Genomic DNA, 16,491 nt, shown 5'->3' on the forward strand with positions numbered 1-16,491 from the left:
ATTTATTCAAACAATTATGAACATTTAGTTTGTATACTAATATATCAATCTTATACTGCCACGGTCTGAGTGCATAGCAAACACGTTGGCTCTGCGTTGTGGTGGTCAGGCAAAATAAAACAAAACTGTTCAGTCCATTCACCTTTGAATTGTCTATTTCAATGTCCACTTTCTTTTTTTTCACACTCTTCATGTTTTAGCTGTCTTCTTGGAGTATAGTCCGAACTCGGAAAAGCACATATACAATAAATTATACCCATTTATACACATCATTTTAAATTATAGACTGCCACATACCTCTGCGTATATGCGCTCGTACATCTGGGGGAATACCAGAGTATTACGTTAGAGGGGAAACCCCACTATTTCAGCGCAATTCTGCTGCAGATCGCAATAGAAAGTTAATGAAACAAATGCAGCAGCAACTGTGGAATAACTGTGAATAATGCCTTGTTTGTTATTTGCAAAAGCCTCGCCGGGAATTACGTTGCTTTCATACAGAGCCGCATGTACAGTATATGGGAGTTGAGAGTTTGCCAGATATATACAGGAAAGCAGCTTTCTCACAATATAAGCCACATTCTCGCAATACGCCTCTTGCTGATGTCCTTGTAAACACAATGGCTGTCAGTGATGCTGACTTTGAATTTTCAACGCAGCTGCTTGTTTGCGGGTTCCCGCACACAAAGTGACCCGAGCTGCAAAGCACAAAATGCTTGGCAGTGCCAGGCGAAAGTATAAACAAGGCTTCTAGTAAACGGTACCCATGGGCCACCTATCGAAGAACCCTGATATATGGTATATCTTGCTTTTTATTTGCCTTCTATGTTTGTTTAACTTAATTTTTGATTGTCACTACAGTGGAACCACAGCTGCGAATTCCACCTTCAATTAAGTCATGCAAGCCATTCAAACCATCATGCAAGAAAACCGCCATGAATCAAGGAAGCCATCAGTCAATAAAAATAACATCAACACCAAGAGGTGAAGACCTTCTCACTCCTGTTGTGTCATTAAGGCCAGCTCCTCCCAGAGACATCCAGAACAATGGTAGTATTTTTGACAGTCCAAAAAACATATTTAGTCAGCATCAAATTAATCCACTTGACTCCAGTCGATCAAGTAACGTCTTCTGCAGTGAATCAGTACGTATTTTGTGAAAAACAAATTGCTAATTTAAGCTTTATTAACTTTCAAAAATCACTTCCTGTAAACACTCGATGCCTCACGTCGATGTCGTGTGATGTCATCAATTCAGAAGTTCTGCTCTGTGCACTACAGAGGAATGAACATCATGTGAGATTCAGTTCAAATAGCTACAGAGAGCTAACCGGATGTTCCGATTTAAAGTTGAAAATGTTTTATTTAGCAATTTGTTTTTCACACAAACTTATCAATTCACTTCAGAAGACATTACTTGATCGACTGGAGTCCTGTGGATTACTTTGATGCTGCCTAAATATGCTTTTTGGACTATCAAATCTTGATGGCTGTTCACTTTCACTGGGTGCATGGTTTTCCTTCTAAAAATCTTCGTTTCTGTTCTGATGAAGAAAGAAGGTCATATTCATCTTGGATGGCCTGATGGTGTGTAAATTATCAGCAAATTTTCATTTTTGGGTGATACAACTTAATGAATTAGTAGATGTAGACATAAAAAACTAAGATTAATAAATGCTGTATTAGCATTTATTGATCAAGTAATTCTTGTTAGCTCATGTTAATGTAGTTAACCAATGTTAACGAATACAACCTTATTGTAAAGTGCTACCCTGATGTTAAAATCTTGCTGTCGTACATTCTTAAAATTGATATCCCTCAGATCACCACCTGAGCCTACTCACCCAAAAAATAATTAGCATGATGAAGGAGATAAGGAGAACCATAGCTGCCATGCCTGGGGTGATGGGACCAGTCAGCGTGTGGAGGAGTTGAACTTTAATGCATGTGGCACTATAGAGGAACTCCTCTCCCTTGAAGACAAACTAAAAGAAAGTGGTGTGTTGCTGGTGAAATATCTCCAAAAACCCAATAATAAAGTCCAGAGTTAAGTTAATTTTCAATATACATTTAATGTACACTGTTGAAAAAAGTATTTTATTTTGCAGACACACCATTTAAGTCTTGTAGGGGGACCAAACCCTGGGGAGATGCGGGCAGTGACCTCCTACAGTGTCTGGAAGGAGTTCACATTGAAGGGGAAAAAGCGGAAGAGACCACTGCTAAACACGCATTATGAAGGTTATGAAAGGTAAGTACAAAAATGGCATTGAATCCAAAACAATCTACACTTAAAACTATTGCTATACAAAACTTGCTGTTACGGGATTTCATTTCACAGAGACAGTGATGAGGTCCAGTTGAGGACTTCAGCAGGCAAAAGTGGAGGACATTGTGGCAGACACACTAAAACATGCTCCAGCAAGGTGTCAAAATTATGTGAGTTGCTTTAACCACTGGGTCTCTGTAATGGTTTGGGGCAATCTACAAACCCCATTTCCAGAAAAGTTGGGACATGAAGCGGGCAAATTTTCATTTTTGGGTGAACTATTCCTTTAATATCGAATAGTGATTAAAAATGACTGGAACTACCTGTGTGGTTCAACGGTTTGAACCACGCACCTTTCCAGCCAATCAGAATCGAACATTCTAACAGACCATAGTATAATAAAGCAATATCACAATCACGCTGTTGGTCTGTTCATCAGTACATTTGTAATTCAGAATGTAATCAATGCCATGCTGATATATGGACCAACAGCATGATTATGAGTGATATTGCTTTTACACAACAATCCCACAAATTAGTAAATAATATTGAATAACTTGTATCAGACAAAAATTAGCCTGTTCACACATTTCTCCCCTGCCATCAAAAATAGTTTCAAAAGAAGTTTTCATTCACTTCTATTGTTTGGGTCAAGAACCACTTGCTGTTTTTCAACAAATTGGTTGAGTAAATGATTCATTGTGTGTAAAGAAGCTGATTTGTCGCCACCTACTGGCTATAACGTGTAATACATTGCTGTAGAACTAAAATATACTCCATTTTCAGCAGCAGGAGCAGAAAAAGATTGTGCAGCAGCAACAAGACAGTGATGATGAGACAATCATACTTTTTGAGGGAGAAGAATGAAACATTTTTAATTAGGTTATATTGCAATCATTTTACATATTTATGTATTATTGATTTTGTTTCATTTATGATTTGATAATATGTTTTATTGTCTGTGCTTATGACCTTGTTGGTAACACTTTACATTAAGATTCTCTATGTCGAATGACTTGTGTTCAAAATGTATTCGCCTTGTTTGTATAAGAATTAACATTAAAGTTAATAAAAGCTTTAAATGTATTGTTAAAGATGTTAACTATTGCGTTAATGAATGTTAATGTTTACACCCTTATTGTAAGGTGTTATCGTAGTGTTTTTTAAAATCTCATTGTTAACCACATAATTATTCATTGTGTAATATCGGATGTTGGTTGTCTTGGTTTTTCTAATGTGCAAGTAGTATTTTAGTAGTCTACACAGTAAAATTGCATGAAATCCCTCAGAATCCCTAAGAAGCTAAGAACATTTGTAATATTTGTTAACTGCCAACAAATAAACGTATGAACTGGAAAGGAGCAGGTTGTGGCTAAATTAGTCATTTTTGAGATACACATGAATGTTGGGGTGGGGGATTCTAATAGCTTCCACTAGAAATATCATTATGATTGCAGTGTGTTTGGGGCCATATTCCATTAGGATTCAATGACTTGTATTGGTTTCCATTACAGACAAGGAACTCTAAAATATGATTTTCAGATTGCATGATACAGATGACATATTTGACCCAATAATCTGTGCTTGCAGCAATATTTGTTATTCATTTCTTTGTTTCCCATAAAAGCTATCTTAATCTGTTTAATTTTTAACAGTTATAATATTTTAGCTACATTTCCTTCCAACAGTGGAATTATCAGTATTTTTATTCCAGCTATTGTATAAACCAGTGGTCTATAAATATTTTTAGAAAACAAACTGATTTTTTGGATTGATTATTATTTGTGGCTGCATTTAGAGTAGAAATAAAAAAAATGATCATATGTTTGTCCCTGGAAAATAATTGGGGTCTGAAAGGGTTAAGACATGTTAATTGCACTGAAATTATAACAGTTCCACAAATTTCACAATGCCTCACAAAGTGTAACATTTAATGTTTTTCATCACTTTTATTAGAAAAGTTAAATCTGCTATAATATATTTTCTATTTTAAATCAGGTGTACCAGTGAGAAAACATTTTTTCCATATTTGGCCTTATATTGTTTATATTTTGTAAATAAATACTATGAATAACTAAATGTGTTTTGTGGTTAAATATTTATTCTATGCTTACATGGACTTATTTATTAATATAGTGAAGTTACTGAGATTTTTGGAGATGAAGTGAAGAATCAATACATTAAGGTCAACCCTGGTTATCTGCAGGTAAGGTGGGATTTAAAACATTACTACATAAGTGAAATGCAATGTCAGACGTACTGGCGATGTTGCTGGTACAAAAATATAGTTTGGTCATTGCATCGTACTCACTACGTACCAAGAATATTTCTTTTTCACAAATTTCTCTCGATATGAAAGCTTCCAGGATTAGTGAAGACAGCGGAGGCCCTGTGTGTGATCCTGTTAATTACAACCATTCATTGAATATTACGAGGTTCACCATGTTAACATGCTAGTCCAACTAGTCCACACAAATAACTTGATTTGTTTACTAATTAATCTATTCATCCATTTATATAGACTGTCTATTTTATGCATTTCATTATTATTATTATTATTATTAGACTCAAATAAAACGTAGGTTTCCTGATATTAAAGTTTTAGCATTAAGTGTAGATATTTAAAGTGTAGGTGTTTAAATGGTATCAGGTGTAATTTCGCATTTGTCCTTCAGGTGTCTGTATAAGTGTGTGTCCTGATGATGCTCTTAGCGCTGTACGATTACTCCAGAGCACTCGTAAATCTACGAGCATTTTCAAGTACTACTTAAGTTACAATGCTTTGGGAAATGGGCTGCAAAACTAAGATGAATCGTAAGATGGATTCTACAATCTACTTAGGTTTACGATGCTTTTGGGAAACGAGGCCCTGGTCCGTTCTGGGTTCCTCTTCACAATGTTACTGTCAGGTCCTCACCACGTTGCAGCAACGTATACAAAGACGTCGCCACAACGTATATGGGAATCACAAAGTTACATCAGCGCGACTTTACGTTGGTACGTCGTTGCGACGAATATGGTCCGGTCTGGCGACATCTTAACGTAACTTTGTTAGCTGGGTACCAGGTCCCTTTGCACAGGGCAGACAAGAACATCCACATTTTAGGTTCAAAAGCCTAAATTACACAGCACACAAGAACATAGCCGATTACATTTTTGCAGCAAGAGTATAGCCTATCAGTGTAACGTTAAAAGACACTGACAACTGTTAATATTAAATTGCTCGGCAGCAGCTTATAGTAAACCAAAAGTGTTACCATGAGATGCGCAGCTACAGTAGGTGCTCCAACAGTTAAAATAGACCAAACGTGGCTTGGTGTTCAGGGGGTGTTGAGATGAAGGCCCTCATGATTTATAAATAATTGTGACTCTATTCAGTGTTATAAATTATTCCTCAAGACTTCCTCAAGCATACAGTTTTTAGGAAAACATATCCAAAATGCTTTAATGTGTTTATTAAAAAAATAAAGACTGACAAAAAGAAAAGAACAACCATCATCTCGACACCAGGGGGTGCTGCAGCACCCCTACTTCTCATGGCCTTGTGTAATCGCATCTTAATACCAGGTGGAAACAGGGCCTTTGTGATGTGACTTGATTGTTGTGGTTTGATTTCTTTGTGTTGTGAACTTTTGTTTACTTTGTAAATTATGTTGTGTACCTCTGGGCTAATACCACTATACAACAGTTCTATTGAGCTAACTATAACTGTAGTAACTCTGGTACTTTTGAATAAAAAAATAATGGTAACACATTACAATAAGGTTCCATTCGTTAACATTAGTTAATGCTTTAGGTATCATGAACTAACAATGAAAAGTGGATTTATTCATATTTGTTAATGTTCGTTAATTACAATACAATTGTTCATTGTTAGCATAGTTAATTCAACTAATGTTAACAAACACAAATTTTGATTTAAAAAATGTATTACTACATGTTTAAATTAACATCAAGATTAATAAATTCTGTAAGTATTGTTAATCTTCAGTTCTTGTTAACTAATGTTAACAAATATAACCTTATTGTAAAGTGTTACCAAAATAATAATACAAAAATGGTACCTGGTAAATATTGGTAAGGGTTGGCATGACAGATTTCCAGAGAACATTACCCAAATGTTAGCGCAAGGTTTCCATTTGGTTATTTTTAGGAACCAATTCCCAACATTTTTGGAATGATATTTTTAAGGTTTTATAACCAAAAATCTGAACATTATGGGAACCAAAAATAGTTAGCTGAGTAACAGATACTTAATATTTGTAAATATGTGTTTATAAAAGCTTAAAATGAAAGCTATAGTCTTGATTTGACTATTATTTTGGTAATAAACAATAATGATTAAAAACACTCCTTTAGATTCTACTTTATCATTTTGCTGGATTAGTTTAGCACCAAAATACTATGTAATAATCATTAAGAACAGACCTTTATAAATCCATTATATTAAAAAAACATCTACAGAGTGAAAATTATTGCTTTTAATTAGCTTTTTCTAAAAACTAACAAACAAACAAAAATGATCTGATATACACAAGGAATAAAACAGACTTTATGTTTCAATGAGTTTAATTAAAATGTGTTCTTTGCATGTCATTTTAAAGCATACCCATCATACTGTTATTTCATTGGTCAAAGCCCCATATACAGTACATGGAACAATGTACAGTTTTGGGGCAAACTGGCAGTGAACAACTGAACAATTTGTGTACAATGGGCAAAAATAATAACATTCTCTCCCATAATCAAAAATGTTATTGAATATATAGAATGCAAACAAATCATTAACACTTCTGAAACATTAAACCATTTCTTCACCAGTCACACACTGCCATGCACTGTCCCAAGTAAGGCCGCCCTCTTCTGGCCTGTCACTTGTGATCAAATCTTTAACATCAGAGATGGGCAAGCAGATGGTCATGCAATGAGTGATGACATTGGAACTCTTATCAAAGTAATATGTGTCCTATTAGTCCTGTTTCAAACAGGACTGTTCGTATACATCATGTTATAAAAGGACAATCAGCTACCATTTACTAGAAAGCTATGTGAATATTCCTGAAAAAAACATACGACAAAGAACATCTCCAGAACACAATCACAGTGCACGAGCTTGCAGTCAACAGTGTGAAATATTCTTCTTCAGAGGTATAAAAATGAGCAGTCATTTTAGTGTTAAGTCGGTGCATGTTGGAAAAATGACTGAACTGTAAAAATCCCAAAGATAAGAAATCCACATTAAAGGGAGAGTTCACCCAAAAATAAAAATTATCTCATCATTTACTAACCCTCATGCCATGCCAGATTTGTTTGACTTTCTTTTTCTGCAGAACTCAAATGAAGATTTTTAGAAGAATATCTCAGCTCTGTAGGTACATACAATACAAATGAATGGTGACCAGAACTTTCTAGCTTCAAAAAGTACATAAAGGCAGCATAAAAGTAATCTATATGACTCCATTGGTTAAAAATACATCGTCAGAAGCAATATAATAGGAATGGGTGAGAAACAGATCAATATTTAAGTCCTTTTTTTACTATAAATGGCAACTTTCACATTATGAAAGTGAAAGTGGATATTTATAGTGAAAAAGGATTGAAATACTGATCTGTTTCTCACCCAAAGTGATTGCATCGCTTCAAACGACATATTAAATCACTGGAGTCCAGCTGCCTTAAATTCATGCTGCCTTTATGTGATTTTTGGATCTTTATAGGTCTGGTCAGCATTCTCTTGCATTGTATGGACCAACAGAGCTGAGATATTCCTCAAAAAAATCTTCGTTTGTGTTCAGCAAAAGAAAGAAAGTCATACACTTCTGGGATGGCATGAGGGTGAGAAAATGATGAGAGAATTTTTATTTTTGGGAGAACTATCCCTTTAAATGAATTTTTTTTTTATCTAATTAAACTTTAGTTGCAAAGTAAAATAATAATTACTTTTTTTTTTTTTTTTGGACCAAATAACAATAAGTGAAAATATCTTGATGATATTTTTGTTCAGTCTCTGATTAACTGTCTTTATATAACTGCCATTACATGTTATTAACATCCAAGAGACAAAACAGTTAAATGTAAATAAAATATGGTGATAAAATAAAATTAAAACCAACAATTAACCAAGCCTAACTTAAGATAAAAAATCCTTTACATTTTAACAATGCACTATGGAAATACATCAGAATTCCTGTATTACTGAATGGATAATTCTCCTGAATAACTTGCCTTGCCTTGTTGTAATGACCATCTTTGTGATAGAAAAATGCACAAAGAAGTACAAGAACCTTCAACACATTATAATCTTTCAATTGAATGAATTAAATGTCCAATTAACTCTTGAAACTTCTTGAAGTTTACTCAAATGAATGAAAATAAACCATAACCGAAAAAAGGCATACATACATATTACAAGTAAGACTCCTGTCTTTAGAATATACACCTTTTGTTCAGCAAATTCATTAAGGGCACTGTTAAATGAACATGTTAATGTTCACTAGGATGCTCCCACTCCTCTATTCGTCTTTTCATGCTTTATTCTCAGTGACGTTTGTTTTTGAGACAGTGTTGGGTTCTGCGACTTTCTTTAGCTCTGCGTTTTCATTTGCACTCCTCTCATCATCCAGAACTTTCCTATAATAGAGACAGTTAGATTAATTTGGGAAATAACCAAAAGTTAAAGAACACATGCACATTATCAAAAAGTTTGTCACCATTTGATGTTTTAATTCTAGACAAAAAGACAAAATGCCCCAGACAATAGATCACATCGTATCCCCATCAGTCCAATAAGACTGATTTGAAATCTGTCCAGTATGACTTTCTTTCTTCTGCTGAACACAAGTAAAGATGTTTAGAAGAATATTTCAGCTCTGTTGGTCCTCACAATGCAAGTGAATGGTGTCCAGAACTTTGAAGGTCCAAAAAGCACATAAATGCAGCATACAAGTAATCAACAAAACTCCAGTGGTAAAATTCATATCTTCAGAAGCAATATGATAGGTTTGGTATAGAAGCAGATCAATATTTATGTCCTTTTTTACTATAAAATTTTCTCCCTGCCCAGTAGGTGGCAATATGCATAAAGAATGCGAATTGCCAAAAACAAAAGAAGAATGTTGATGTTGAAGTAGAAGTGAAAGTGGAGATTGATTGTAAAAAAGGACTTAAATATTGATCTGTTTCTCATCCACACCGATCATATTGCTTCTGAAGACATGGATTTAACCACTGTAGTCTGAAGGATTACTTCAATGCTGCCTTTATATGCTATTTGGACCTTCAAAGTTCTGGCCACCATTAACTTGCATTGTCTGGCCCTACAAAGCAGAGATATTTGTCTAAACATCTTAGTTTGTGTTCTGTAGAAGAAAGAAAGTCATACACATCTGGGATGGCATGAGGGTGAGTAAATTTTCAGTTTTGGGTGAACTATCCCTTTAAATGTGCACAAACCGATGAGCTTCAGACTTTTAGTGTGCACTTGATTTAACTGATTCAGATGATCACATGCAGTGAGATTACAGTAAACAACTAATGGCCACAACAAACACACAAACACACACACACACACACACACACACACACACTCAAAGAGTGAGAACATCTAGAGAGTGTCTAGAGATCCATACTCGTTCTGTGCTGGAGCAGATGGGCCATCGGAGTCAGATGTCCCCAGAGAATGTGACCCATCCAGAGGGAGTTCTGTGTCTTGAGCCACAGGGAGTTCTCCATCAGTGTGGAGTTTGTGATTCACTGAGGGACTGATGGAATTTAAAGTGGAGTGAGAAGGACTTTGAACAGACTGGGACAACTCTAATTCATTTTCTGTGGCTTTAGAGTTTATCTCATCTGGTGGGACAACACTAGGAGGGGAAGTGGCCGGGCTAGGGGGAACTGCTACTGGTTCTTCTGCTGACACCACTGGAGGAACCTCAGCTTGTGTTTCTGGGGAATCACCCAGGTCTACCAGGAGAGTAACATTGGTCATGGGGTCTGAAGATGAAGTAGATGAGATGGAGGGTTTTGTTTGGGATTTGGGTGTACTGCTGTCGGGCGGAGACATGTGGGCGTGGTTAAGGTCAGGGGGAGGTGCTGTGATGCTGGAAGTGAGGGTGGTGGTCTCGCTAGCAGGACTGCTCTGGCTAAGTTCAAAGGTGTCAGTGACCGTGTCTGAGTTATTGGGCACAGAAAGAGGCAAGTCGACCACAGCGGAAGCAGTGTCCGTCACTTGCCTGTAGGAAGAGGGGGAGAACAGAGACACAGACGGGTGATCTCGACACAGAAGGGAGACACTGAGGGAAACACACCAAATCATGATTGCAGGCACATGGTTACAACAGATATGCAATATAGATTGGAAATGCAATATTGCATCTATGATTAGAGTTGTGAACTATTAATGGACACTAGAGGGTGCACTTCTAAAAGTATGAAACATGGAGAGGAGAGGATGAAGGGAAACATGAGTATAAGATTAAATACATTTTTCAGGTTCAATACAAGCTAAGCTCAATCGACAGCATTTGCGGCTTAATGTTGATTACCATGAAAAAAAAATCATCCCTCATTTATATAAAAAAAAAAAATAATAATTAAAAACAACAAATCATAGTTACAAGGTGGCTCTTACAATGAAAGTGAATGGGGCCAGTTGATAAATAAAAAAATACATACTGTTTTAAAAGTATAGCCACAAGACAAAAACATTGTACGTGTTAACATGATTTTAGTGGGATAAAATTGCTTACTAACCTTATTTGTGTAAGAGTATATCCAATATTACAACTTTGTTGCCATAACAACGTAACGCCGGTAAACACTGTAAGTGATTTTGTCACATTAAAATCATGAAAACACGTGTAATATTTACATCTTGTAGCTAAACTTTTGAAACTGTGTGTGTTTTAACACTTTAACACTCTGGCCCCATTTACTTCCATTCAAAGTGTCTTGAGTGTAATTGAGATTTTAAATAAACGAGGGACAAGTTGAAATAATTTTCAGTGGTAATCATCATTATGCAACAAATGCTGTCAATTGAGCTTAACTTGTACTGAACCCAAAACATTTAAAGACAACCCTTGTCTCATTGTGTGCAATTTAACAGTGCACCTCTGAAACAACTTTTCATTTCTGCTTATGTAACCAAAGCAGTATTTTCAGGGAATACTAATGTTAACCAATAATATCAAAGCCCACTTTTCATGATCCAATCAAATCCTGATTAATCAATTTAAATCCCACTGTGCATAGTTTCCTGACGAAAATTCAGTTTCACTGAAAAATACATTAAATTGATTAATTTTAAGCTGCTATGTGCAAGGACTAAAAACGTAATGTTTTTCATTTCAGATCATTCTGAGCAAAAACAGCATTTTTTTGTTCCAGTTCGGAAGTTCTGCAGCCTCCTTTCCAAATGGTAACCAATTAGAACAAAATAAAAGAGCGGTTAGTAACATTTATTTTTTTTTTTAAATGACATACTTTGCGCTAATGGATGGTGAAATACCAGTTGTGGGGTTGGCAGATCTAGCAAGAGAAACAAGCAATGTGGCCTGGAAAAACAAGTCCAAAAAATCCACTTACCACACCAAAATAAGTGAAAATAAGCCATTACATTTTTCTGGTGTGGTGAATTTATCAGCATAGAAATCATAACAAGCATAATTCAAGTATAATTTTTTATTACAGATCTGCTTCTGAGTCAAAACCCGGCAGCATCAAATCAGTATTAATGCATCATATCTAACAATAATTCATTGAAGACTTGGAAATAACTGAGAAATGTACTTTTTTACCTCTAATAATGTATTAATTGCATCTAGATTAGCCATAGATGTTCTGTATACAGTATGTAGTAATTATACATAGTTGTTAAAAAGGTCTTCGTACACAGAATGCAACATCCACAGTGGGCAATGTTTTTTCGGGCAACACGAAGTGGTTGCTGTTTTCGGTTATGTTCTGCAAAAAAAATTGTTCGTATTAGGTTTTCGTTCCTTGAACCGTTTTCAGTTCCTGGCTATGTGTATTTTCATTTTTTTTTTTAATTCTCCTATCCAACCTTACTGTGCAGAGGCAACTATAATAAGTGTTTGGTAGGTTGATTCCCCTGAAATGTGTAAACACTGTGGCTCTTTTAAAATTGCTTTTTGAGTGGCCCAACAACAACAACATTGGCTCAACCAATCGTGTGATTTTGGGGCGAGACTATCTGTTTGACCAAACAATAAAAGTCTTTATTTTTCCAATTCCATCTGGTGCTGTTAATGGTGCAGAACTTAGACGCTGCAGCTTTAAATACGTTGCAAATGCTGTTTTAATGTTGTCTTTATGTACTAAGTACAAGAAAGATGAATAAAATGCAGAAGTTGTTCATTGTAAAGGATCTAATGATCTAATTTTAGTTTTTAATGGCAACCTGAGTGTTTGTACGGCTTCAAGAAAGCAAACATACATCTGCGTTGTATTTCATATTAATTTCTTATATATTTACTAGTGCTGTCGATTAAAAATTCTAATCACGATTAGTCACATAATTTTTCATAGTCAATTGCGATTAATCGCAGATTTTAAAAGTGCTGAAATTTGACTATATATACTTCTTTTCCTGTCAAAATTCATTTATTTCCTTCTTAGAAAAGAAAAGAAAACAATATTGTCACATTTAATGTGTTTTTGTTCATGTCTTTTATTTTGGAAGTCTAGTTCCCGTTCTATAGTTGTGTTTTATGTCATGTGATTTTCTGTTTTATAGTCATGTGTTTCCTGGTCATGTGATATCCTGTTTCCCTCCATGTTCATGTGTCTTGTTTTCATTGGTTTATTGTCTTGTTAACTCGTTATCAGTTCTAGTTTGTCATTGGTTTAAGTTTATTAGTCTTGTTATCTTGTTTATAGTTCTGTCTGTTCATTGGTTGTCTTGTTACACTTGTCCATGTATTTATACCCTCATGTTTGCCATGCATTTTGTCAGGTATTGTTAATGTAACGTTGTTTGGTAGTCAAGTCAAGTCAAGTCAAGTCAAGTCAAGTCAAGTCAAGTCTAAAAACAGAAATGCACTAAAACAGAAATGCACTAAAACAGCACCAATTCAAGTTATATTAAACATGCTGACGTATTAAAAGAACTAGTCTCCCCATAGTTTGAGTATTCATTGCAATGGGCATTGAATCTCTTAAACTCTCATCCTCCACAGACTGGCTATCCTCTTTGCTGCAGCAATCATGCAGCCGCATTCACAATTCATATCAGGTGTCAACGCCAGCGTCAAGCACTGCTTTGAACTCCACATGAAAATTCTGCGTTTTCATGATAGTAAAGGTAAATGCGTTAATCGCTATTAAGAAAAATGAACACGTTTAACGTTTTAAATTAATCGCATGCGTTAACTCGTTAACTTTGACAGCCCTAATATTTTCTAATTTCTTTCTAGTCATTTTATATATTACATTTTGTTTATTACTTTTCTTTTTATATTGTTTCTTCCTCTTGCTATGCATTATTATTTATGTTTAATCTTATGTGTGCTGTATTGTCTTCACAAGTTAGAGATAAAGAGTTTCAAGGTCTTCAGCATCACAGGACGATGTTGTGAAGCAGTAATTTTCCATTGACTTTGCTTGGTATAATAACTCTTGTTGAATTTGTGCTGAAAAGACGAAGTCAGACTGAGCATTGAGAAATTTGCAATTAAGATTATTCAATAAATTCTGCTCATTTTTACCATCACTTCATCTCCTGCCCTCTGTTATATTCCCCTGCTGCCTTTGCCTGCATCTTGGGCTGGCAGAAGAGTTAACAGTAACACCTTCTATATATTGATAATGCATTGTAAAGGCATTTTAATGCATTAGTAATGTCTCATAATACACCTGATAATTTGTTATTACTTCTCATAAATAATTGTAACCACAATTATAATACATTATAATACATACCTATTCATATTTATACCTTAGAGTATAATGCATTATAACACCAGCAACAACCAATTTTATCTGCAGAAGTTTTAATTTAATATATACAGTACTGTGCAAAAGTTTTAGGCATTTGTGAAAAATGTTGCATAGTGAGGATGTCTTCAAAAATAATGACATGAATAGTTTTCATTTATCACTTAATGTCATACAAAGTCCAGTAAACGTAACAAAGCTAAATCAATATTCGGTGTGACCACCTTTGCCTTTAAAACAGCACCAATTCTCCAAGGTACATCTGGATACAGTTTTTCTTGGTTGTTAGCAGATAGGATGTTCCAAGTTTCTTGGAGAATTCACCACAGTTCTTCTATCTATTTAGGCTGTCTCAATTGCTTCTGTCTCTTTATGCAATCTCAGACTGACACGATGTTCAGTGGGGGGCTCTGTGGGGGCCATGCCATCTGTTGCAGGGCTCCCTGTTCTTCTATTCTAATCTTTTCTATTTGCAAAAGTAATGGTTGGGAGTCTAACATGTATATTTCCTGTTGACACACTAAAGCTGAAGATATAAATAACCATCTTAAGACAAATGCTTTTGTGAAGCATCTTATGTGCCTAAAACTTTTGCACAGTACTGTATATTTGTAATATATATATATAAAGCAATAGGTATGCTTTTAGTAAAGTGACAAAAGCAATGTCTTCTTCTAAACAACCATAATATATTTTTAAGTGGTTATAAAACATTACAACTCATGTTGGAAATTATAAACATTAAATATGCACAAAATACAAAATAACACCCATTCAATGTAAATTTTGAGATATTAAGAAAAACACTTGTAAAGCTACCAAGTTAAAATTGATCAGAAACTCTCTCTCTCTATGTATGTTGATCACACATGTGGCCATGTGTTATAATTGGATGTTGCTTGTGTTATAATGCATTATACCCTTAAGTATAACTATGACTAGGGGAAGTCTTATATTGTAATATAACTGTAGTTATAATTATTTATGAGAAGTTATAGCTTATTATAAGGTGTATTATGAGACATTATGAATGCAGTTTAATGCATATATCATGCCTTTACAATGCATTATAAATATGTGCTTCATAGAAAGTATTACCAAGTTAACATAACAAACTGCTGATGTTGACTGGTTTTGGATAACAGGCAAAACTCGGATATTTGGATAGTCTAGCGAGATTCCTGGCATTGTTGGTCAGGACAGACGATTTAACATTCATTCAAAGCAGGATGGCTGTTCTAACAATTGGGTACACTAAGGGTGTAGGGAACACTGATTAAATGGCACTGCAAATGCTCTGTGATGATGGCAGTTTGTTGTATCAGTTAACAGATGTCATTAATAACAGCACTACGGCATAACATTGAGCTTACTCTGGTTCAGTCAATGGAGTGGTCTCATTGGGCTCCAGATGCCCGTCGTGATTGGCTGTGGCCTCCTCCTCTGTCCTCACTTCTACAATGGGCTCTTTAGACACATCTTGACTATATGTGGAAAGAAAGGAACACACATCTGGTCATTATACAGCAATGAGTAGAGTTTGATGAGGTCACTTCTGTTGTGGCATAAGAGGAGCTCTTGTTTTTTATGCAGTGGTTTGCAGGCTTATAATAGAAGAGCATATACGACTGAAAATAACTAATGCTTAACATTCATATGCTTTACAATCCAAGGCCCTTGAGTGCTCTATGTGTGTGATATGAGCTGAAGAGATATGTTTGAATGGAATACATATGTATTATTTCATTTTGTATTTTGGTTTCCAGTTTCTGTTTAGCTTTAATTTGTTTTAATGGTAAATAAATCACTTTTTTATTTTGATTTTAGTTTTTATTTAGTTTCAGTATCATTTTAGTTTTCATCACTTATAACCACAAATTGTTCCATCTGCCTATGATAACACATACTACACTTGCAGTGCAGTGTGCTTTAAATGTGTCTTTACAGCTACATTTCACAGTAAATTTTAACTACCATCACTCTGGCATCTCCGGGGTATTTATGATTCAGCAGCAAAGACTGAAATCGCTCAGATCATTGGTAGTCACTGACAGTCACTGAATTTGATGAAGTTTGTGGTACAGAATTTTGTTTTGAGTGTGCTTTGAGGCCATCTGCATCAACTAAACTAGACTTATTTCATTTCACTTCATGACAGCTGTGCCATTATTTGCTGAAACACTTTGTTGCATGCTGGTTTATTGCTGTGGTGTCATCAATTTGAGATTTACCTCGCTCTAAACGTCAAGTATAAGAAGCAAATTGTG

At 35.1% G+C, this 16,491-nt stretch overlaps 1 protein-coding gene and 1 long non-coding RNA gene across 8 annotated transcripts in view; one reads left to right on the forward strand and one right to left on the reverse strand.

The window, feature by feature from the left end:
- Positions 1-1,830: 1,830 nt before the first annotated feature.
- LOC127422440 (uncharacterized) lies at positions 1,831-2,439 on the forward strand. Its single transcript, XR_007894164.1, has 3 exons — positions 1,831-1,998; positions 2,109-2,251; positions 2,342-2,439. It is a non-coding gene; the product is annotated as an uncharacterized LOC127422440 (long non-coding RNA).
- A 4,389-nt stretch (positions 2,440-6,828) lies between these two features.
- The window catches only part of LOC127422323 (neural cell adhesion molecule 1-like), a 179,828-nt gene continuing 170,165 nt past the window's right edge, over positions 6,829-16,491 (reverse strand). For 3 of the 7 annotated variants that reach the window (XM_051665752.1, XM_051665751.1, XM_051665750.1), the window contains 3 exons: positions 15,598-15,708; positions 9,898-10,500; positions 6,829-8,899 (listed from right to left, as the gene is read on the reverse strand). In XM_051665752.1, coding sequence (XP_051521712.1) covers positions 8,794-8,899; positions 9,898-10,500; positions 15,598-15,708 — 820 coding nt within the window. In that variant the 3' untranslated portion in view covers positions 6,829-8,793. Of the gene's footprint in view, positions 8,900-9,897; positions 10,501-15,593; positions 15,709-16,491 lie in introns of those variants that run through there. The other 4 variants (XM_051665757.1, XM_051665755.1, XM_051665753.1 and 1 more) reach the window with 3 other exon arrangements.

This window comes from Myxocyprinus asiaticus, chromosome 31 (assembly GCF_019703515.2).
Source record: "Myxocyprinus asiaticus isolate MX2 ecotype Aquarium Trade chromosome 31, UBuf_Myxa_2, whole genome shotgun sequence".
In the NCBI taxonomy this organism is placed as follows: Eukaryota; Metazoa; Chordata; class Actinopteri; order Cypriniformes; family Catostomidae; genus Myxocyprinus; species Myxocyprinus asiaticus.